The following is a 24,338-nucleotide window of genomic DNA, read 5'->3' on the forward strand; positions in this document are numbered from 1 at the left end:
CCTAAAACATTTTCTTGGTGTGGTTTTCTTTTCCAGTTAATTCTATACAATATATTAAACACAGGATCTTTTATTTGCTAAAACTCGTGCTTTACTCTCAACTTCTGTAAATTGCTTCAATATTTTGAAAAAAGCATTGTCCTGGATGTATTCTCTAACTCTGAAATTTTGTTTACATATTGTGATTAGAAATGTTACTATCTGCTGTAATTATGAGTAGAATAACCCTTGATAAGGAAGAACTCATGCAAAGGATCTGAGTCACTAAACCTTAACACTAGATGACAATTTGTGGCCTTTAGACAACAAAGTTGAATTTCATGGCTGACCATTTCTGTGATCTTCCAGCCTCTAGATAAGGCATGTAAATACTACTCGGAGCAGAAAATCCCATTCCCCAAAATTTCTTTCACTGACGAAGAAAAGAAAAATCTGAAGGAGTGCTACCTCTTCCATGATTCAGATTTGCCAGGATGTCCAATTGTGATTTTTCTTCCCCTTGTGAATGATACTTTCCAAGAGTACAAAGCACCTGGTAAGTTACAAATAGTGGCAAAGCATTGAAAAAGACACTACTGCCTGCTTCCTTGACTCAGACAGAGCCTTTTTCTTTGCTGCTAGCTATCTTTGCTGGCTGGGTTAATGCAGGGCCTGTCACTCTTTTTCTGCCAAGCCATCTGCTTTGTATTCCTCTTCTTTACCACAGATTACTAGAATTCATTTGTTCTGTTTCTTGGCAGCAGGGAGGTTAAGTCTAAAATTCTGCTTTTGTGGAATTCGGGCCACACAGGAAATGGAAAGGCAAAGATGGATCCTGCTGGCATCCATCCAACCACATTTGGGATCACAGGAACTCTAAGTTTCCATATGTTTCTATTGATCCTTTCTCATTTAAATTCTACTGTCTTGCTAGCAACTTATTCCTCAGTTGAGGTTCATAGAAATCCCAGCTGCTTAAAATAAGACCTGAAGTGCACCAGGAGTGGCTTTTGAAGTGCCCTTTCAGGCTGACATTCTTGCCTGATCCATGGCTTTAATGAGACAGATGTTTAGGAGTAAGCTGTAGATAACCATTACAGTGCCATTACTCACTTCTCCCTTCTGCCCTCCTCACTTCAGGCCCACAATATTCTCTAGATTAGGGGTGGGGAAACATGACTTACATTGTTTGTGCATTTAAACCCTATGAATTTTCTTCTGGAGAAAAGTCACCCTCTGAGTTCTTGTGGGCAGCCAGACACTGACTGAGATGAATATGATGTTACAGCAACAACAACTCTTTCTCTCCAGGAGTCAAGCGCTGTTGCTCAGAGATGGAGGGAGGACAACTTGATTTGACCAGCTGCTCTTCCCCCTACTGCATGTTCTCGGTCAGGTACACGGATGAAAATTACCGCAAGCTGCTGAATCTCAGCGAATACAACATCCTGAACAACTCTGACATGATTATGCAGGCCTTGCAGATAGCAATGCAAAGGAGAAGGCAGAAGATGTGCTGATTGCCCATCCAACTGCTCTTTTCTTCTCAGAGGGGTTTTTCATGCTCTAGGACACAGAAGCGACGTGGCTTTTTCAACACTGGCTATTCTGCACTACAGAAAGAAACTACCCGAGGTGGTGCAGTGGTTGGCTGAGGGTTTTTTTTATTCCAAGAAGTGGCATCTATAGGCAATGACATTGCCTGGGAAATTTTTGCATATATTTTGTTCTCTAAATTAAGGTTGTCTGTAGAACATCCTTTATCTAAAATACTTGTTAGATTTTAAAAATAGAGTGTTTTAAGCCTAACTTATTTTAACATATGACATAAACGAAAATAATTTTTTACTACCAGAGTGCTGCAGTTATACAACGCAGCCAACACACCTACAGGCCATAAGAAGGGAGTATAAACTTCCTCTCCCACAATTCTTCTTCATGTAACATAAGGTACAACCAACCCTGGAAAACAAAGAGAACCTGAGACACAACTGGAAGCTGGTGTTGGATCCCTGGGTCAACTCTGTTTTGCAAGCATCCTGAAGAACAACCACAGAGGTTGGAAATGTAAGGAGGGACAAGTGTGTGAACACAGAGAGCCCCGTGAATTGCATCCACATCCTGGGCTCTCTTGGTCTGTGAATGAATCATACATGATGGGAAGGAGCAACTTAGGAGGAAGTGGCATAAGACTTTTCCCATAACTTTTTTTTTTTTTTTAAGCAAAGGGTGTAATTTGGGCACACCAAAATTTCCTGTGAATTTATGTCTGTTTTAATTGTTTTGTACTGAGACAGTATACGAAATCTCAACATTTTATTTCGAAGCTTTCAAAATAAAACACCCTTAATTTTTTTCCTAATTGAATTACTTCTCATATTGAAATACACCTCTTAAATTAAAAAGAAAAGGTCCTTGAAAATATTTTACTTCTAATAGACAATGAAAAATTTGTTGTCTTACTCAAAGTTTTGGACATATGTCTATCAACAAAAATGCTTATTTGTTCAATTCTGCCTATACAAACTGTGTGGGAATGAATCAGTAGTCTGCAGCAACTAAGACCATCTTAAAACAATCTGAACAAATTCTCCATGGTATCTAGCACAAGACCATTGATAATATTTGTTGCAGTTTTGCATTTTTAAACTTTCTTCCTTTTGCCTTTTACAGAAAGTATCTTTTTTGAACTGTTCTGCACTGTGCTGAGAGTGTAAAAATTATAAATCCATAATAACTTTTGCATTCCAGGAGCAACTAAAATTAAAAGCACACTTCATTAATAGGTTTTGTGTCCTAGCAACAACTGCAAAAATTTTGAACAAAGTCAGATGTTATAATCTGGGCCTAAAATAAACCAGGTAAATTGCTTGGGTAAGTTGAAACATTTCATGTTAGTATTTTACAAAACATCTTTGTTTTGAAACATAACTTCTATTTAATAGACTGCCTACCTCGTCAGCCCAGGGAACCCAACCTGAAAATAACAGGTTTCATTTGCAGCCAAATAATATGTTTGGCTTGTTGCAAAATATCGCTCTGAAGATTTTTGTTTTGGCAAGAAGCAATGACAAATTGTTTTACAAATTGGTTCACAATGACTTTTGCCAACACTTTTGTCCTTCATTATGTCGAACCAAACCTTATGTTTTTGTGCAACTGTAGCCTAGGGTTGCAAGCCTAAAGATCACAGCATAAATATTAACATTTGAAACCCTTTAGGTTTTGAACAACTGAACTTCTGCTGGTATCTTTTTTGTTATATAGTAGTTTCACTAGTCATAATCAGAAATAGTATGCTATGTGCTCTGCATATAACTCTGGGAATTGCCTCCATTTTTACCTGAAAATCCTATTGTGAAAAGATAAACACAGTTTTTAGCCCTAAACTCATGCCTCCTCCAGTTCAGATGAAATGTTATTTACATGCAAATATTTTGTGTATACAGTACCAGACAATAAAGGCTTGTTTGCAAAATGAAAATTCTGCCTTGCTCCACATTTTCAGACGTTTCAGTAACATGCTCAGGTTCACAATGTGTTTCTTGTTCCTGAAAAACAAAACTGTTGTTATCTCTGTAAAGAGCACACCAAATATTTGCTGTGAGCATTATGGATAAAGGAATGTATTAGATTGCAGGGGTACACAGTGAGCCATGGTCCCTCCCTCCTGCAAGGGCTGTCTCTGATGTGGATTGCAAACACTGTTCATGAAAATGAGAGCTTTTTGACCCTTGGCACTGCGGGAGTGACAGGCTCAGAGTCCCAGTCCTGGTGGACAGTCTGGTGTGTAACTTTGCCCTCCAAGGAAATGTCATTATAACTCACCATCTTTAACCATAACTGAAAGATGCTGATGTTACCAAGGGTTTTCTGTGACCTAATGAAAAATACATTTCATCAAGCTACATCATTGCAACTGGCACACAAATGAAACGTATGTAGATGCAACCCTTTGTGGTGTTACAAAATACCACAGCCTATGCCAAGAATTTATTCTACCAAGTTGACCATGATGACTGTTGATATTATTTTGCAGGGGAATATGCAAAGGGGACCTGGCTGGTGGTAGCATTTAACCAATAAGCTCAAGAATACTCAGAGAATAAGCACTTTTTGCTCATAGATGATGTACTGCGGGAGAAGAGAAACAAAGGAATCTCCTCCCCCAGAGATTTTGTCCTGTTTTGACCTGTTGAAGATGCAACAGTCTTTGGCTGCCTTCTTTAATCTGCTTCTAGTGAGTTGGGAGTCATGCCAGTTTTGGTGGCATAGGGATCAGCTGGATGCTCATAGGGGCAGGTGTCCTGGTTTCACAGATGTGATTAGGACTTTGAGGAAGGCAGCACATGGTCAGTGCTGAGTTTTGCATCTTGCTGGCAGATTTCATTGGGTCAGACATGGGCACTTAAATGCAGCTAGTTTGCAGCCAGAGTCAATCTGAGCTGGAAAGCAATGCAGAAATATGCATGGGGTTGAAGCTAAGCTGAGGAAAGTCATTGTTTCAGGACTCTACATCAAAGCACATAAGTAATAATAACAAGCCATAAGAAAGAAGAGGGAAGGAATACAATGACTTCAGGATAGACTCAGCCCTGCTGGACCTAGGTTGAGTAGACATAAACCACCATATGAGTGTATCTGTTCTGCATGCCTAGACCTGGGACTGTAGGGGCATATAGCTCAGAAAGCCTTAAACTGGTTTTTGCAATAACCAGTTTAGACTCTGAGCAATAGTGTTGTGTCTTTTTTTTTTTCATTAGCTGTTTTATTCTATCTGCTTACTGTCACAGATAACTTAAATTCAGTTTATGTACTTTGCTGTATCTTATTATAGAATATGTACTTCTGTAGGCTTTGAGGTCTTGCTTAGTTGAAAGTTCAGTGCTCAGATAAAAGGACATCCTTCTCTTACCATTAGTTATAAACCTGCCATTGACCAGTATGGAGCAAAGTGACTCAAACACCATACTTCCACGCACTGTATAGGCAAAGGTATTTTTTCCTACTTATATGACCACAGGATTCATCTTCAGAAAATGGGAGGGTTTAACTGCCTTTAAGAAACCAGAGGTGGGGCTCTGAGTCAGTTTATAAAATAGTTGCTCACCTGCATATGAGACATTTGAACTACTGGTGTCCGTGGAAGCTGGGAGATGTGAAATTGCATTGCCTCAGATAACACAGGACTTGGATGTGACTGCAACCACAATGGAACAAGATGGCCTTTTGTCTCAGGTAAGAAAGGTACAGAACAAAGCAAGGCATCTGGGATCTCGACTGGTTATGCTGCATGCACTGCAAAGATGATACTACTTTCTTGACTTACCATTGACTATAATAATTCTACACAGGATGAAGAAGGTCAGTGCTTCAAGATCTCAATATTGAAAATTTAAAAATTATAGTAAACCATAGGAAGGAAGTGAAAACTGCTTGGAGAGTAAGAACTTATTTACAAAAGGAACATTTGGAAAATTTAGGGGTTTCCTTAATTTTGGATATGTGATATATGCAGCCTTAGAATAAGTATTAAATATGGAGGTGTACTTCAAGGTGAAAGATAAATGACAGAGTGTGTTTATGGGAGGCAGGTTTGCTGTTCCTTTAACAGCCAGGGCCAGGAGCTGCTTCTCCTCCCCATGTGTCATGAAAAGGGTGGACCTTACCTGGCTGCTACGCCTCTGCTCAGGCGTACTGGGACAAGTGCAGCACAGGCAGTGGCACCAGGCACTGCTGGAAACCCTGTACCTGCCAAGGCTCTACAGCCAGCACTGATCATGGGCTCCCTATCACTGCAGTTCTGAAGTTCTCAATTCCCAGTGAGGATTGCCTTTAAGAGACAGGATGGTTTTTCCAGAGATAATGTTGACCCTTCTTGTTGCAGAAGCTGATGTCTCAAACCTCTCGGCTACGAGACGGAAATATGTGGCTGAATCCTGAAGGGGAACAGTGGACTTCTCTTACAAAGGTACCACAAAGAATTTCAAAAGGAAACTATAAAAGGGACTTTCCAGCTGGGTGGAGTCTGGGTAATAGGGTGATAGACTGCAGATAAGGTTCAGCATGTGCCAAACAGTCTAATTAGATACTGTAACCCATCCAGTTCCCTCCATGAAACGTAGTCCCACTTATCATTTTGATCACTCCACTTACATAATCTTGCTTCATGTTAAAGTCCTAATGTGGTTTCCTGTCCTCAGCACATGGGAAACAACCTCTCTTTTACAATACTAATATCTTTTAAAGGATGGGTTGGAATAGACTTTCTCTACATATGTCTTGCTAAAGCATAAGGGCAAAATTACTGCCAGTGTAGATTGTAATAGCTGGGAAATTACACCATTTATTCTCACAAAGAGAATGGCAGAATCTTGAAGTGGATTTTAAACAGCTGATTTCCTGAATGAATCCCTCCTCTGGCTTCCACAAAAAACTAGTAGTTTTCTGGGAGACTTCAGATATGACATCTTTCCTCTAGGAAATTAGAGGACTAGATATGCTAGAAAAGTTTTTTGTCCTTCTCTCTAGTTTGAGGCCATTTAGTAATAACTAGGAACTTCCCCTTGTTCTGTTTTGTGATGAATTAATTTGCTGAGCAACTGTGCTTACAGTCTAAGGAACAGCCAACACTTTCTGTTCATTAGTTGAATGGAAAACCCAAAGACGAGAAAATACACCTTAAAATGCAAATCTCTATACATCAGGGGTCATAATAGGTTCAGAAGAACACACCAAACATCCAAAATTTTTTAGGAAAAACTCACAATGCTGAAGGGATTTTGGCCATTTGTTATTTATAGCTCTGTGATGTCTAAGCCAAGGCTCCCTGGTCATGACAGAGCACATTGACAAGCCTGAGTATTTTGTTCAACCTGCACTGCCTTCTTGGCACTTTGAACTCACCACACACCATGAAGGTAGCTCCAAGGGACCTAAACCATGAAACTGAGTTAAGCCCTTCCAAGAATTGCTTTCTCCAAAGCCAGCTACTGGCAGCACCAGTTATTTGCTCTATAATTACTGAACACCTCTTGTACCTGCCTCACTTCTGTGCCTTAGGTTTTAGACATGAATACAAGTGCCCTGGATGGTCTGATCCACAGTTACTCTTTGGACTCCTGGCAGTGGTTTGACATCCTTGTTTTACACAAACACTGACCTGCTGTGCATGAATAATGTTGGTGCCTTTTCCTAGAAGGCAATACTTTAGTTGCCTAGAGGCTGATTTTACCTGTTTCTTCATTAGTCTACTTGCTAACTGCCCCCATTCTCAACAACATATATTCATTAGCCCCGGTTGCATGCATTAATACATTCAGGTTAACCATTTTGGGAGGCATCAAATGGACATGTATTCTACCAAGTCTATGAACACTGGCACACTTCACTTTTTATGAATGGTAAGCCCAGCACATTATTAACACAGTACATACCAAATTGCTCTGCTCAGGCCAGCTAGAGCAAAAGTCCTGCTCAGTGGGTGTAATGAGGTCAGTGTCATGCTAATGCCACTTCAGGACAGGCAATGGTCTTTTACAGTAATTTTGCAGTACAGGAGGAGTATAGGTGGAGTCAGTACCTGTGCATGGCCCTGTAGTTGTGATAAATGCCTTTTAGGTCTTTTGGAGCAAATTTTTTCTTCTGATTTATATTCCAGCACATTGTGCCTTTCCCCCCCCTCTCTGTGACAGTAGAAATGAAAGACTGGGTGGAAGTTGTTTATTTGTTTATTTTATGGTAAAAGAAGAGATATGAACTCATGTTTGGACTCCAATATGAGATTAGAGCAGCAATATGAGAGGCTAAGAAGTCATGCAGGTCATGAGGTCAGAGATATGGGCTAATATGAAAGAGGGAAGCCAAAGGGAACAAATAAGAATTTCCTATCAGGTGTAAAGCACTGTTTGCATTTCTTATACAAAACAGTGCAAAGAAATGCCAGATGTGAAGAGTTTGTGAGGTTCAAAACTAGAGATAAACTTCTCACAAGAAAAAATCAGAAGTGACCTTAGCTTCAGAAGGCAGTCATAACCCTGTAAATGAAAAACACATGCACAGTGCGTAGCATGGTGGAAAAGCAAAGCAGCAATCTCTTTCTCTGACCTTAAAAGCAGTTGGGCGATTAGAAGTCAGCATTTAACTCTGGGGAGTACTGTACATTTAAAACAGCAGGAACATGAGAAAATCATATCCCATAGCCCAGAAGACCAAATACATGTAATGATAGGATAGGAGGTAATTACCACAATGGTAATTTTATCACATGCAAAAAGTCTAAGACATCTTTTTTACACTGGAAATTTAAAAAGTAAATCTTCTCCCAAGCTAGGTCTGAATTTTATCACTTTATACAGCTAGATTTTAAATAAGAAGCAAATAAATTCTCTAATAAGACAAATCCTCATATCATGCTATAGATGTAGAGAAGCCTTTCTGTCTAGTACTTGACATAGTACTTGATATGGATATTATCAGGAATGAACATATTGGCCATTTCATAGCTGCATAGAAAATTCAGCTAAGTTGTTTATGAGTTGGGTGTTTCTCTCTCTTGATCACTTCTGTCTTCTAAATGCTATCTACCTTTAGCATTCATCCCTGGTTTTTGTATGTTTGGTTTTGTTCATGCAGATAGAATCATCTCCGTGTTACTTACTGACTGTAAGAGTCATAAGAGCAAGAAATATCCACCAGGCAGATGTCTGTAAGTATCTGTAGTGCTTATAGGGTCCCACTCACCTCTGCAGGCTACTGTCTAGTCCTTCTTCAAGAAAAAGTGCTGTCTAGATTTCTTCCATGGACAGAGAAAGTCCTCTCATTGGTGTGCTGGTTCCAGCAAGGAACATGGTGTGTTGCTCTTCTTTGCATCAGCCCTTGTTCTGTACAGAAGTAACTCTCTAAGGTCACAGCTATGCCTATCGCAGATATTTCTCTGTGTCCCCAAAGGCAACAGTGAAAGCTCTGCAATCTGTTGAAAGCAAGAAATGTGGAAAGATTATGTTATCCTCTGGAGTATGTTTACGTAACAAAGAAGACAAAATGGTTGGGATAATGGAGTAAATACTGAAAATTGAGTAGCCTTATTTCAAATTTAGTTTGTCCTCAAAGCTTCCTCAATGCTAAGTAATACCACAATTCCCCATGTGCCACCTTTCCAGGATAAAAGCCCATCAGGTATTGTTACATTTTGTAGCTTCTCTTATGCTGATCTGCAACTAAAATACAAGAGAAGATTGTATCTTGACTTAAGCAGAAATCAGGAAGCCTTTTTTTTTTTTTAATGTTTTTGTTCTTTCTTCTAGAGCAAATCCTCATTTTAGATGTGTTTATGTTTTTTAACATACAGTAAGCCAGACTGATTGCTATGTGAGGCTGTGGCTGCCAACCGCTTCAAATGAAAAATTTCAGACTAAAGCCGTCAAGAATTGCAAAGATCCAGTCTGGAATGAAACCTTCTACTTCAGGATCCAGAGTCAGGTCAAGGTACTGGCCTGGGACTTCCCTGATTGCTTTGACCTAGAGAGCAACTGCCAGGTTTTGTCCCTTTGCAAAGGGGACACAAGCAATTTTCTAAAGAGGCAAGGAGAGATGCAGAAAGAGAGAGAGGGAATAACACATATCCTTATGATGATTTTCCATGACATGAAAGATTATTGTTTCTCTCAGTCATGGGTAGAATATGGCATTTGAGGTGTCTGTGATTTCATCTCATTCCACCTCAAAGACTGATGCCAACGTGGAGTGGATCTCCTCTCCACCTCCTTCCCTTCCTGTCCCTTTTTATGTCCTCCCATGCCTCCTAACTCTTAAAACAGTTGTCCCCAGGGCCTCCTGCTTCTAATGAAACCTTATACATTTCTAAAGTCCTTCCCCTCCTTTCCCAGAATGTGCTGGAGCTGGCACTCTATGATAAGGACATCATTACTCAAGATGACCACCTCTTCACAGTGTACTTTGATATAGCCAAACTTTCCCTTGGAGAGGAAGTCTTCATGCACTTCAAGTGTGATTCACAGGTGAGATCTGAAATGGAATTGCTTGGCAAGAATGTTTGTCTGCTTCTCTGTCTAAAATGTTATTTGTAAAATTTCTCTTTTTTTCTTCTTGTATATGGGCTGCCCAGCCATGTAAAGGAAGTTGCTTTTCAGTCTGACATGGGAAAACCTCTTCACACCTGGATCTGTAGGCACAGTGAAGGGTTCGGTATCAGCCACAGAGGCTCATGAATTTCAGGTGTCTTGGCAAAATTCTCACTTTGCTAAGCTTGCTCCCATTGAGGACTGAGGAGGGTGTCCGTGCCAGGACTCAATGCTTCTCTCATACCGTATTACTTAACCTAGTAATTAGGAAGTAATAACTCTCTTATCAGAAGTAAGTATCAAACCAGACTAGTTCCTGATTATGGACTGTGGCATGGGTGTTTAAATAAGGTTTCTAATCCATGCCTCTCAGCTTGGCAGCAAGAAATAATCCTATCTTGAATGTCTAGGGAGACTGAAAGTTGTACATTGCACCTCCCAGTATGTTCTGTCTATCACTCTCCTTTTCCAGTTCCCTCCCAGTCTCTTGAGCATGTCATGCATCATTCAGCTGAGGAATTACCTTATCCATATGCACCCAAACTCCACTCTATAGTTCATTGTCTTTAAATACCTTATTTGAAAATTTCTTTCTTTGCAAAATACCAGAGGAGTAGTGGGTGGACTTCTACTAACCCTTGGTGAAGTTAAAACTCTGGCTAGTTGTAACCCAGCTAATCACTATTTGAGTGGTTACAGGTGCCATATCTAAGCCTTTTGTTAAGGTGTTCACCCAGCTACAGCAGTTAGAGCTCATACTCTTCAAGCCTTTGTAAATTTTTTTTCTTCTGTATTATTAACTTTTTGTTGTCTTTAATTCAGTGGGTAATTTGAGCAACTAAGTAACCCACAGCATGATCTCACTTCACTGTTCATCATCCCTTTGCCTCTACTTTCATTTTCCTCTTGCCTGTGCTTTCTTCCCCCTAGGGATTATACTCTTTTCCACCACTCCACAGTTCAGGCCTTAGTGTCAGATTTACTTCCGACCCAAAGCCCTCAACATGTTGCCGAGCAAAGTGATTTTCCTCTTCCACAGCTGCTTTGCATTTCACCGTTTCTTTTCCTTACACCAGAAGGCTCTAATTGGCCCCTTCAGCCGTCCCCCTTTTACTCTCAGAGACAGCATCTCCACCTAGGTCTGTCCCTTGTGCCCCACAGAAGCAGGCAAGCCAAACACTTTCTTTGTTAAAAGTCACAGCCATACACAAGCTTCCTATCAATAAAGAATTGAGGTTCAAGACACACAGATGTGAGGTGGTAGGTGCTCCTATTTTAAATGCTCTGTCAGTCACAAATAATGCATGCGTGCCTATACTGTGAGAATGAGATCCTCATAATGAGGATTTCCATTAAACTAATGCCAAAAACATTTTCTTTTCTTTATTTTCCAGAGACAAGAGGAGTTAGAGGTGGGATTTGCCTTGGATAACATGTGAGTAAACTTGAAATGCAACATAACCTGTAGCAAAAAGAAACAACAATTTAGAGGCATGAAATAATATAGCCTAATTGTCTGGAGTGCATCATTCCTTGATGATGCTGTTGATGAGCATGGTTTCCCAAGGAATCTGTGCTATGAGCTGCGTAACAAATTGGTGCATGCCAGGATGACCTCCCATGAACTTCAGGGAGACAGGAAAAACACCCTAACCCTTTTCTTTGTCTAGTATAGTGAGTATTATTTAAGACCAGAATATTGCTGGTTTGTTATGCATTTGTGCTTGAGATCAGCATGAGGGTTCATCTCCCTTCAAAGCACAACATGGAATAATGTACTGGATTTCTGATTTAGAGCCTTTACTGTCCCATCCTCCCACAAACTGTAATTTCTTATAAAAATGGATTACATGAAACCATCCATGGCCTCAGCTTGGGGCTTGGCATAAGATCCCTATATGGTTTGGCCTCGCAGTACCTTTGGGATTTTTTTTTGCTTAACTCCAGGACTGGATGAGCCAGTAGGATGACAATTGTGCCTTGACAGAGTGAGAAAATTTGTACCGTGAGTCTCCTGGGACTTTTCTTTCAAATCCAATATGCAGCTAAAAATAAGCAGGAGGAAGATCAGGAGAAGGGTGTGGCTCATGAACTATACTGTAATTTTAATGAGTTATTATAAATCTATTCTTCTTTTTGTTTCTTAGTTCAGGTCCTCCTGAAACCATCATTACGAATGGAGTTCTAGTGGTGAGTGTTGTATTTCATAATCTTTCTTGTCCTGTTGCCACACTTGTTTCACTTGACTCACAGTCATAGTACAACATACCCTTTGGCTGAGCAAACCCAGCACCGAAACACTGCCATTTCCCACTTCATCACAACACATCCTTGTAGAAGGCACTGCTGGAGAGGCTGAGGCTGGAACAGCAGGGAGATCCCCCATGCAAACATCCCTTTGCTGTTGAAAGGGCAAGGCATGGAAGTGGTTTAGATCTGAGACATCAGTGCAGCAGTGAATTCTTCCTTAGAATAATTCTTCCTGAAATTCCTGTATTGCTGAAGTGACGTCCTGTCTCATGCACACATCATTTCCTGCCTTAATAACTGTGGTTCTTACACAAGGACTTTCCAACCATGACATTTGCTCATTTATTAGCTTTCCTTCCTCATTATTTTTGTCTAAATCAGTTCTATGCATCTCTGTTGGGATCCTCAAACTACTGCTTTTCACTTTGCTTTTATCTTCTCCTTTCTGTAAGCCCTGTTCATCCACCCTGCACCCCTACCTTGCCCTGGTTGTATCCCATTTAGATTAGGAAACAGAATGTCAGACTGGAAAATTCTCTGTCATAAGGTATTTTATTGTTCATACCTCTTACAGGCTCGCAAAATCTGCTGCTTAGAAGTTCAGGTGGTTGAGAAGAAGAAGAAGAAGAAGAAAAAGGAGAAAAAGTCTTTATCAAGTAAGGTTATTTCTCCATCAGCTATTTTTAGCTGATGTGTTAATATTATGAAGACAGTTGGATTAATGTAAGAATGAAAAAAAAAAAACAACACAACAAATCCAAAATATGAGAACAACCTTGTGATAGTCTCTGTATGAATCTTTGTTACCAATGTTGATGATAAAATTACACTGTGTCTGCTTTTATTTTGCTTCCTTAGAGAAAGAATTCTCCTTTAGAGTGCAAGGCTCTTACGAGGGCACCCAAGACATTATGCTGGGATCCAATCTGGTCTTCAGCTCCTCCTCTCCTGCCAAATTCCACTATGCCAGATACAAGCAGCCAACGCTGGATGTTACGCTACCAGGGAAGAAACGACCTCCCTCCTTAGTATGTTACAACTGAGCTGTATAAAACATAATGTTGGAATGTAAAATATCAAGCACCATATATAGTAACATTAATTGGCATTGTGGAAGGATAGTAATATTTCTTACAATATAAATTTCGATGTATTTGTGTTTTGTCAGCACTCACGTGTTTATGGTACAGGCTCTCCAAACATGGAACTTCATTCCATTCCAAGTGGAGAAAACATGATCTTAGTGGAGGTGAGTGCCTGGTTTTTGTGGGAGAGGCTGAGAAACCTGAATGTGAAAGTCTGCAGCCAGGAGGCTGATTCTGACTATGACAGCCTGCAGATAAAAATGACACAACCTAACAGTGGCAGATCTTTCGGCAATTAATTCAGGTTGTGCCTTGTTCTATTGGAATGGATGTGGGAATATGCAGCATCTTGTTACACCTTGATGCTGAATTTTAAGGCTCTATTTTTCCCCTTCTCGCAAACCTATGTGGCACCATAACTGACTGAGGTAGCTTCAGACTCCTGCTTATTCTGACCATGCTTTGCAAAGCACTTTTAGACTCATGGTTAAAAAAATCCAAGTAGAATGAAGGGACCACAGCTATTGTGGGTTACAACCCACAGAAAGGGAGAAGCAAATGCTGCTGTAGAATGGTATTGTGGCTGCAGCCTGGCTATCTGCCTAAGAGATGCACTGTTAGTAAAAGTGGGTAAGGTGTACATTATCATTACTCTGTAAAGAGCAGTTATCCTCAGATGTTACATTTACTAGAAAACATTAGGAATTACCCAACAGCTTTCCTTTTAGTAAAACACTACAGTCAATTCACATACACTGCTGGATTATTCAATTATACATTGCTAGAATGGCACAAGCTAAAATTCCTCCTGAGGCTGCAGAGGTGAAGTGCTAAAGCAGGTTGTCACGCTCACATTGTTCACATTCTTGCTTTCCAGGATAAAAGATTTGATTTATATGCGAAGGCAGAAGATTGGTAAGAGACTCGGCTGCTCTCGGAGATTAACTTTTACTTTGCTAAACTCATCTCACCCTTTACTATTGAGGAGGAGGCACTCACAGTAGGACAGTAGGTTATGTGATCAAGTGATGTGACATTCACATGAGCTGAAAGCAACAATATGTAATGTAGTGTAACACATGTAGATAACCCATACTGAGACATGAATAATGAAAAAGATGCATAAAATGTAAAAAATAATATTACAAGACAATTATGCTACCCAGTGTTATGCTCAGCACAGTCTTTTACCATTTTTATAACACCATGCAAGAGCAAGGCTGATCACCTAGCACTGTTGATCATGAAGTAGATAAACTTTTCTGCGGAATTCAACACAAATATCAAAAATTTTTCCTAGCAGCTCTCAGTGCAGGATAAAATATGAGATAATACAGTAGATGTCTCAGAAATTAGCCGCAGGAATGTTTTTCCTTAGGTTTTCTTTTGATAGCTGCTTAGAAATTTACTGGTCCCTTTTTCTATGATTCTTTCATGAAGCATTGTGTACCTTCTTTGGAGTTTAGAAAAGGGTTCACTTGCAAATGTGGTGCTTCATGGCTCTGGTTTATTTTATTGTACTGAAAATTCTGAGCTTGTCTACCAATAATAGAATGGAATATACCTTTTTTTCTGATCTCTGCTCCAGCCCAGACCACCTTGATGTGCGTTTAGGGTTTGATCTCTGCATGCAGGAACAAGACTTCCTATGCAAAAGGCGGAATTATGTTGCTCCTGCTCTGAAGAAGGTCCTGCAGCTGCAACAGGATCTGCTGGACCATGAGGTTTGTCAGGCAAATGTTCAAAACCTCTCACAAGTGCTTAGCAGTGAGGGCATAATGGCATAATATGACCTCTTTTTCTTCCCAGTTAAATTTTTTCCTGGTAATCTTAAAACTTATGTACACCTTCAATAATGCCATACCTCTGAAATCATCCTGCTGTTGGTGTCCCTTGCAGTTGCTTACCTGATTTTAACCCTTCTCCTGCTACCCCTTCATTGCAAGCCTGGCTAGATATTCCTTATATAGAAATGGCTTCTTCCAAATCATTATCTTATGATTGTTATCCTTACTGATAATCCTTCTCCTCTCTTCAACCTGTGAGATTTCTTTTTAATTCCTACCTTTTCAACTGTTTTGTTTTTGCGTTTTTTTCCTCACTGTCTCTTTTGGTAAGAATTATTGCATTTTTGTTTGGTTTTTAACAAACATCTATGTTGAACACATTGGAGACAAGTGTCAGATGTCTCAGTAAAAATTGTCATTGCTTTTATTCCTGTTCTCCTTTATAAAATTAGTGATAGCTTATATTTCAGTAGAAATCATTTAGAAGGAAATCTGTCTGGGCACATGTGGTGTCAGGCTTTATCTATCATGAGGTCTCTGCTGAGAGCCCCAGGCAGCTGCAGCTCACTGTGACAGCCCTTTCTGTCCGTGTGTTGAACAGACCCCAGTGGTGGCCATCATGACTACAGGAGGAGGGATGAGGTCCTTGACAGCACTGTATGGCAGCCTGCGGGGACTCAAGAAACTCGGTGTCTTGGACTGTGCCATGTACCTGACTGGTTTGTCTGGTACTACATGGTAAGAAGGACTGGGCAGCTCTTGGCTGGAGTCTTCCTGATGACTCCGATATACTGAAGTAGGCTGGGGCTGACGTACAGGAGTCTACCTATAATATTTTTCTCAGCAGTCCTACTTTTTTGATCTTCTTCCAAAATTGACAGATTAAAGTCTTTTTGTGGGGGAAAGTCACATACTTTGCAAAAACATAAAAACAAGTGTTCTTCTAAGAACAGTTTATGGAAAATTGCTCAAGCTGTTTTGACTGGGGTAATGACTGTGACTTCAAAGATAACATAACAGTTTCTTAGGGAACTGAAGTCAGGAAAGCTAATTTCAAATCAAGAACTTGAAATAGAAACATAAATTGTACCTACTGCCTATTTCAAACCTTGGTGTGCTTTTATCCCTCTTTAAGATATATTTCCTCTTCCTAGGACCATGTCAAATTTGTACAGAGATGCTGACTGGTCACAAAAGGATCTCGACAAGCAAATCAGTGAGGCTCGAAAACATATGACAAAATGCAAAATAAATTCCCTTTCCTTGGAGTATTTGAAGTATTACAAAAAGCAGCTGTGCCAACGGAAAAGAGAGGGCCGCAGAACATCTTTTATAGACCTCTGGGGTCTTGTCCTGGAGTCTTTGTTGCATGATGGGGTACAGTATGTCATAAAGAAGCATTTACAGGGGCTTACAATTATCGGAAAGTTTGTTTCTGGAGAAGACATTTTTCTGTTTGCCCTGACAGAAGTAGTTTGTTACAAGACTGTGTGTATACAAATGCATGGCCATTTCCAAAACACTTGGTGCCAGCCTTTTAGATACTCACCCATGGTGGAGATCAACATTCTTGTTTCTGAAATTTTGGATGTGTTTTTCTGAGAAAACGCCAAGACTAAAATTCTGAAAAAAATATTATAATTTAAATTTTTGCATATTTCGCAAATTAGTTATTTAGAAATAACAAAATTGCAGACTTTATGACGCCCATGAGAGGTGTTAAAAAACAGACCTGCAGACTCTTGAAAGATATGAGAGGCCTTACCTAAATCTGCAGCATAATGCATTAAGGTGTCTTATACCAAAAGTATTGCTTTGTGCTCTTCATTATTTCCTTCCATTTTCATCTTAATGGATGATCAAATAATCTGTCATCAGACTGGATGTCTGCAGGTATTTCAGTAACAGAACACTCAAGGAATTTTGAAAAATATGGAACATTTCAGAATATAAAGCCCAGTGCACATTATGCATTAGAGACAGAAATTTTTCTGCCCTGCAAGCTTAGATGAAAAGAAAATGTTCCCATGCTAATTTTTGTCTCAGTTTAACCATATTTCTGGAATCACAGAAAGACAACCATAGACTCTCTGATCAGCAACGGGCCATTGATCGTGGTCAGAACCCACTTCCTATCTATACTGCAGTCAATGTCAAGAACAACTATAGCACTCTGGATTTCAAAGGTAATTAAGAGACTTCTGAGAGTCATTTGTCTTTATATTTAAGGTGGTAAATCCTGGGACTGTCTTTTTAGATAGCCTAAACCCTCCTCCCTCGTTTAAAGACCAGAAGCTTGGCTGATGTGTATTCATGTAATCTCTCTGTGATCAGGTCTATGCAACAGTCTCAAAAACATTCCAAAGCCTTTTCATGTTCAGGAGTTTTCCTTTGTACCATGCTTACAACTCATTGCTATAGATCTGAAATATTAGACTTAACTGCAAAAATTATTTTGAGGGCTGTAGTACTGTGGACTGTAGAACACTGTTCCCTTCTTTGTGTTCTTTTTTACAGAATGGGTGGAGTTCACCCCATATGAGGTGGGATTGCAAAAATATGGAGTTTTTGTTCGCACTGAGGATTTTGGAAGCGAATTCTTCATGGGACGATTGATGAAGAAGGTCCCCGAATCCAGGATCTGCTTCTTGGAAGATAAGATATTAAAAACATCAAATGATTTTATTGTTTGTTTTGTTGTTTTTTGGTGGTTTGTTTAGTTTTTGGGGTTTTTTGGTGTGGTTTTTTTTGTTGTTGTGGTTTTTTTTTTTATTATTTGTGAGCTATATAAACTAAACACTAATAAAGTATTGGTGTATGAATAACAGGACAGTTTTACCAGATAGGATAAATATCTCATTGCTGAATTAATGTTTACTGTAATAGAATCAGTTTACAGTACAAAAGAAAATTCAAAGTGACAGTCAAATAGTTATTTACATTTTTAAAGTTAGCTTTGAATAATAATAAAGTATCATTTTGAGTCTAACAATAAGGTAGTCAGTATTTCCTGTGCTCCCTATAGACATTTTACCTAGCCTTCATGTTGATTCTCCACTGCATTGGGGTGTGTTTGAGCATAGCAGGTCCCCTCTGCTCCAGAGAGTCTTTTGGCCACAAGTCACTGGCTCTGATTTCCACACTACCTGGGAAAGACTGGGGGAAAAACAGCACAGCCGTACTCAAAACATTTCTGCTGTTTCAGAATTCCACTGAAGTGGAGTGTGGATATCTGTTTTCCAGACAAAGAGAGAAGCTGTCAGTTTGTGAACGATTTGAGATGCAAATTTCTCTTTGACTGGCCACTCCACTTAGCAGGAGGGAGTATGTACTGTACTATTTTAGCCTCTGGATGTGCATGCATTTGCACTCACTGAACAAAAACAACAAGAACTTGTGCCCTAAGGGATAACCAAGAAATTGCTTCTCAAGCTCAAAAATACATGGTCAAAACCTGATCCCTCAGTGTGTTAACAGGCTTATTCTCAAAAACAGAATCCTAAAAGTGCAGAGGCTGCAAGATCATTAGCCCTTATCAATATAATTCCCCATCTAATCTCTCAGATTGCAAATTTTCATCCATTTTTTTATACAAGTTTCATAATACTTGGGTTTTTTTCCTAAAAACCTTAAATCATATTATTTCACAAAGACCTCCAGCCCTAAGTACCATAAGACAAAATCTGGATATCAAAAAAAAAGGTTTAAAAATCAGCAGCCAAATAAAAATATCACATCATCCTTTTAAAATAAACTACAGAAAAGCATAAACTTCACAAATTTCATCTCATGATAACAGTTTTGAGATTCATTATTCATTCATCATATATTAACAGTCATGATATGTGAATGTTTGAATTAGAAAACTCTTTCCTTTTACAGGCATGTGGAGTAGTTTATTTTCATTCAATGTGTTGTATATCTGGAATTTGTCCCATTCATCAGAAGATTTCTGGCACAGGTGGACACGGGACCAAATTGACAATATAGGTAAGCGATCATATTTCTTCCTTACTTTATTGTCATATTTATTGTTAGATAGACTTGATGTTAGATGTCTTGTACTGCAAAGCACAGCTGAAAAATTAAAAAATCTCCAGTCCTGTGACCTATGAGGGCTGAACACTTATGCTGGTAGATTATTAAAATGTTCAGAGATAATAAGATTGATCTGTAAATTATTAATAAAGCAAAATGATTTTGACTGCTTCAAGTAGGAGCTATCTATGGTAATACAAAGAAGGACAACAGTTGTCCTTTTCCAAGGCCTGAATTCATTCTGTTCCACAAATGTATGTCTGGAGCAGATTTTCGTTGCTGCCTGACACCAGACCTTGTTTTTTTTTATCCCAGTCTGGATTGTGAAAGGAAATTATTTAAGTGGTAAGAGTAGCTTTTTATTTTCTGTTTCATTTGGTCATTTGTGCTTTTTATCCTTTTCATCCTAGGCCTTTTAAATAGAGAAAGCACTAGGCTTTATTACTTACCCTGACTTTCTTGAGGGATGACTTTGCTCTAGACAGGTAGAATTTAACAGCTTTTTCCTGTGCAGAGGAGGAACCCCTCCTACCACTGAAGCCGCATGAGCTGCAGACTCGTCTGTTCACCCCTCCCGGCCCCCTCAGCAATGCTCTTCGTGGTGCTCTCACTGACCGCCTCTGCATTTCCCAGGACCACAACTTCCTAAGGGGTTTCCAGATGCACAATGACTACCTGGAGAACCCGCGCTTCAGCAGATGGAAAGGTAAAAGCAGACCTGTGTGCCTAGGGAGAGAATAAACAAAGTGAATAAAAAAACCCCCAAATTTGATATTAAACCCCTTCTCCAAGGTTAGAGGGCAGGTTTGGGCAGAATCACTGTTAGATCAATCTGTTGATTGATGATGTTTCAGGATGTAATATGGTGTAGTGTTGAGCTGCATTCCAATGGTTTGCTGGTGGCACACCTCCTCAGGCTGGGGCACCAAGTCCTGCTGGTGGCTCTCCTTTCCTCTGTTTGAAGACACACTTGGTGGACAAGCATAATCAACCCCCTTCATGAACATTGCTGCTGTCCAGAACTGCATGTGACTGGAGCTGAGAGGGCAGAAGAAAAGGGATCTGGCAAATCTCCCTCTCACAAAGATAATAACCAGTTATGGCTCTGTGGCCATGGTGTAAGGGTGGAAAATGGGCTAACCAGTTTTGCACTATTGCACTTACAGCAAGAAAAATCTTTCCTTTTAGATACTGTGTTAGACACATTTCCCAACCAGCTGACGCAATCAGATGAATTCCTGTCTCTGGTAGATACTGGATTTTTCATCAATACAAGCGTAATGCCACTTTTAAAACCAGAGAGAAAGGTGGACGTCATCCTGCATTTAAATTATAGTGCAGGATCCCAGATACAGGTGAGAGTAATTGAAGCAGTCTCTATTTCTTCTTCAACATGTGTATACCTATAGTTTTTTAACACTTAGGTGCTTTCTATATTGCTCCTACTAAAAGTCTTAACCACTAGCATTTTTAGCCTAATGCTGCAGTGTGATATATCATTTAAAGGCTGTACATACTGTCTTTTTTTTTTTTTCTTGTATGATACAACCATATTGTGCTAAGACTCAGAAAAATCAAAAGCCTTCTCTCCAGTTACATGGTGCTTACTGATAGGGGTTTCAGAGCTTTCACACAGCAAGTTTGGAAAGTGTCCACTTTGTTGCTGGACTCCAAGAAATCCTGAGCCCTCGAATCCTATTTTAAGCCTTAATACTGCTCTGTTCCTTCATTCAGGCTTTGGACCAGACCTGCAAGTACTGCTCTGAGCAGGGAATCCTTTTTCCCAGGGTGGACGTGAGTGAAGAAGACAGGAAAAAGCTGAAGGAGTGTTACCTCTTTGATGGTGCTGAGACTCCAGGAGCACCAGTACTGTTATTTTTCCCACTAATTAATGATACCTTCCAAAAATACAAAGCACCAGGTAAATAATCAAACATGTTAAGAAACATGGACAGTCTATTAAAAGGAATATATTTATTACTCCAACTCCTGAACTTCACTGTTGGCTCTGTTCACTACATCAAACCTCTCTGTTGCTAAAAGTTACTTTTTTTACCATGCCAGACTTAATGCCAGGGCTGTGCTGTTTCAACCCCTAAGATATTTAGCTTGCAAGTAACTTTGATGTACCCATGTAAGCCTCAGGTTATTATTATTACTCATGTAAGAGTAATAATCACCATTTTCTCTCCCCTCATGTGAAGGAGATGATTTTCACCTGAGCCAGGGACTGAGCTGTCAATTTTAATAAGAATTATTTGGTCTGGTTTTTGGGTTTTTTTTTTAAATTAAACACAAATGAGTAATTTAGATTGTGAACTCTCTCTGTGGAAGAAATCTTCTTTCCCTCCTCTGTTAAGAATTTACTTGTTTATGAGCAAAGTACTTGCCTTCTCTCAGCAGTGATTCTTGCTTCTTCCTCCTAGGTCAGAAGCGCTCAGAGTCAGAGATGGAAGATGGTCAAGTTGACCTCTATGGCTGCTGTTCCCCATATTCAACATACTCAATTCAATACACCGAGAAGGCGTTTGACCGCCTGGTTCAGCTGAGTGAATACAACATCCTCAATAACGAAGACCTCATTATGCAGGCCTTGCACACAGCAGTGGCACGGAAAAGACAGATGAAGAAGTAATGTCAGACAAGGGGGGATGCTTTTACGTCCCCTAACTTGCAGAGAGACTGAAGCTCTCTTATTAGCCAGCAGGCTGCAAAGGATTCCTGCTCAACCTTATTAAGTGGTAATCTCAGATGAACAAAGAAGACACTGAAGAGAAACTGTTTTTCTCCAAAGAATTTCACTGCAGCAATTCATTGCAATTCAGCGACAATAGTGGAGTATGTGTCATTGTATGGCACAGAGGATAAGCAGCCACAAAGAAGAAGGTGCTAAGACGATAATAAACATGGTGCTAGTTGCCTTGAAAAAGAGCTTTAAATGTTTAAGTTTAACGTGTTCAGGGCAGACCACATTAAACTCATACTTTATGAACTTGGCTTGTGTTTTGCATTTGCAAGGTGGTGGTGAGACAAGCAGCATGGCACGTTGCATGCTAGTGGTTAGAGAAAAGAAAGGCACATGCCACATGGAGAGCAGCACTGTGGAAAGAGACCTGGGGATTCTGGTCAACAGCAAGCTGAATATGAGTCAGCAGTGCCCTGTTAGCCATTAGGGCCAAGCGTGTCCTGGGGGGCATCAGACAAAGCATCACCAGCTGGTTGAGGGAGGTGATTTTCCTGCCCTGCCCTGCTCTGCTCTGCTCTGCACTGGGGTGGCTTCACACCAAGCACTGTAAGCAGTTTTGGATACTACAATGTAAGAAAGATATGGAGCCATTAGAAGGTGTCCAAAGGAAGGCTGCAAAGATGGTGAAGGGTCTTGAGGGAAAGCCATATGAGAAGTGGTTGAGGTCAGTTCGATTGTTTAGCCTAGAGAAGAAGAGAAAAGAGAGGGTAAGGCTAATGTGGAGAATTTTACCTCTACTTTCCCAACAAATAGATGAAGATATCCACAGTGTGCTTGGCTGAATTGTGTCACTCTGAAGCTTTAAATAGCATCATCAGAGTCTGGCAGAGGGAGTGGGACACAGTGTTTCTGCAATGACATGCCAGCCAAGTACAATAGTGCTCTGTGCAGCTCTCTGTTTTAGGATACAGCAAAGAAAAAGTGTCAGTGGTTGGGAGGGGTGGCTGTGAAATGCTTGCCTTGTTCCTGAAAGGGAGCGCTCTGGACATAGTCACACTTTTATTTCTGTCCTGCTGACAAGTTGTAGTTATAACAGTGTGGTTTGTCCAGGGTAAATTCTCAAAAGATATTTTTTGTGGATTACAAACAGGTTTTGGCTCTCACCTCTTCTTTGCTCAACACTTATTCCTCCACAATTAAAGTCTGAGAACTGGTCTTCTGGTGGTCAGTCTGGATTGATCTTCTCACGGCCAGTTCACTTTCTTTGCACAGTAAGTGTGCCAGATTTCAAAGGATGCTTCTTACAACTACAAGCATGTCAGATGTAATTTTCTTGCAGAGTATCGCTCATGCTTCCAGCTTCAGCCCTCCACATGACAGTGAAGAGCTGTGTATCTCCCCTGTGGTACTATGTTTGCCTTTTCTTCTAGGATCCCGACCTCCACCCAGTCTCCAACCCCACCCCCCCTCTGCCCCGCCCAAATGGATAGGCTTTTTGAAACCACGCTGGTCATTTTAAAACTGTCTCATTTTAGACATTTTCTGAGGCATGGTATTGCTCAGTCTGGCTTATCTCAACATTCAGCAAGCTTGAAGGAGGCTTTTTACACCTTTCACATGTGAAACAAATAAGGCTGAAAGGTCTTAGGAGATGTGAAGAAGGCCTTCAAAGCTGTTGCATGCCAAAGCTAAGCGTAGAGAGATATTTAGGTTTTTGCATCCTTTGCCTTTGCACTCCTTGTTTGCAAGTACATGATAAACCTTCAGCAAAATGTTGAGGGACAGTTTTCTGGGCTTTCCCAGTCTTGCTTGCTAAATGGTCCTACAAACTTGCACTTCTTCAATAGGTCCATTTTATAACACAGAACTCATGAATTGTTTAGCTCTGGTTAGCTCCTACTATGCCATGGAAGAACAAGGTAAAATAGCAAATGCAGTTTTGTATTTGCACTAGATTATACATGTATCTTATTTCTTTCCATGACTTATAAAACCCAGAGGTACCATCAAATCATCTTGTTAGACTTGCTAGATGTCAGACATGTTATCTGCCATGCAGTTACTTAAATGTTAATCCTGATCACCTGTGGCTGACCAAAGTCTGTCTTGATGCAAATGGATCCCTCTTCTTCTACAAATATCAGGAATGGTGAAGTCACTACATTTTATGGAGGTATGTTGTAGTGTCAGCAGTAAGTATGCACCTTGTTTCCACCCTCATTTAGTTTAGCCAGAGCCCAGACATTAGCATATGTTACATTACACATTTTCCTAGTAATTTAAAAGCTATCTTATAATGACTGTTTCTTCATTAGGATTAATTTTATAAAATATACCAACCTTATATCAGTTTTCTTTTTGTCAAACCAGTAGATTCAACTCTTCATGTTCTGATTACAAAAATCCTTTTATGTGCTATATCCAGTTGTAT

At 39.9% G+C, this 24,338-nt stretch overlaps 2 protein-coding genes across 2 annotated transcripts in view; both read left to right on the forward strand.

Annotated features, from left to right (window-relative positions):
• LOC126650608 (cytosolic phospholipase A2 epsilon-like) overlaps positions 1 to 1,499 on the forward strand; it is a 30,529-nt gene extending 29,030 nt beyond the window's left edge. Inside the window, exons 19-20 of the mRNA XM_050335598.1 lie at positions 349 to 535; positions 1,291 to 1,499. Coding sequence (XP_050191555.1) covers positions 349 to 535; positions 1,291 to 1,499 — 396 coding nt within the window. The remainder of the gene's footprint in view (positions 1 to 348; positions 536 to 1,290) is intronic.
• Positions 1,500 to 4,108: 2,609 nt separating this feature from the next.
• On the forward strand, positions 4,109 to 21,856 carry LOC126651123 (cytosolic phospholipase A2 epsilon-like). The gene is made up of 22 exons (XM_050336695.1): positions 4,109 to 4,219; positions 5,158 to 5,217; positions 5,867 to 5,950; positions 8,614 to 8,686; positions 9,329 to 9,465; positions 9,867 to 9,998; positions 11,456 to 11,496; positions 12,209 to 12,251; positions 12,886 to 12,967; positions 13,170 to 13,339; positions 13,480 to 13,560; positions 14,274 to 14,311; positions 14,985 to 15,120; positions 15,785 to 15,921; positions 16,338 to 16,560; positions 17,255 to 17,369; positions 17,701 to 17,836; positions 19,064 to 19,173; positions 19,736 to 19,927; positions 20,410 to 20,576; positions 20,956 to 21,142; positions 21,648 to 21,856. Exons 1-22 carry the CDS (start codon positions 4,109 to 4,111, stop codon positions 21,854 to 21,856), a joined length of 2,664 nt encoding a protein of 887 aa, XP_050192652.1.
• Positions 21,857 to 24,338: the final 2,482 nt, after the last annotated feature.

This window comes from Myiozetetes cayanensis, unplaced genomic scaffold (assembly GCF_022539395.1).
Source record: "Myiozetetes cayanensis isolate MyiCay16 unplaced genomic scaffold, myiCay2020 scf6-25, whole genome shotgun sequence".
In the NCBI taxonomy this organism is placed as follows: Eukaryota; Metazoa; Chordata; class Aves; order Passeriformes; family Tyrannidae; genus Myiozetetes; species Myiozetetes cayanensis.

Excerpts from the sequence above, each read along its gene's own strand:
- LOC126651123 (XM_050336695.1), top strand. The coding sequence starts at position 4,109 with ATGTACTGCGGGAGAAGAGAAACAAAGGAATCTCCTCCCCCAGAGATT. Across the intron at positions 5,951-8,613 it reads AGTGGACTTCTCTTACAAAG|ATAGAATCATCTCCGTGTTA; the intron begins GTACCACAAAGA and ends TTGTTCATGCAG. Across the intron at positions 17,370-17,700 it reads TAGCACTCTGGATTTCAAAG|AATGGGTGGAGTTCACCCCA; the intron begins GTAATTAAGAGA and ends TCTTTTTTACAG.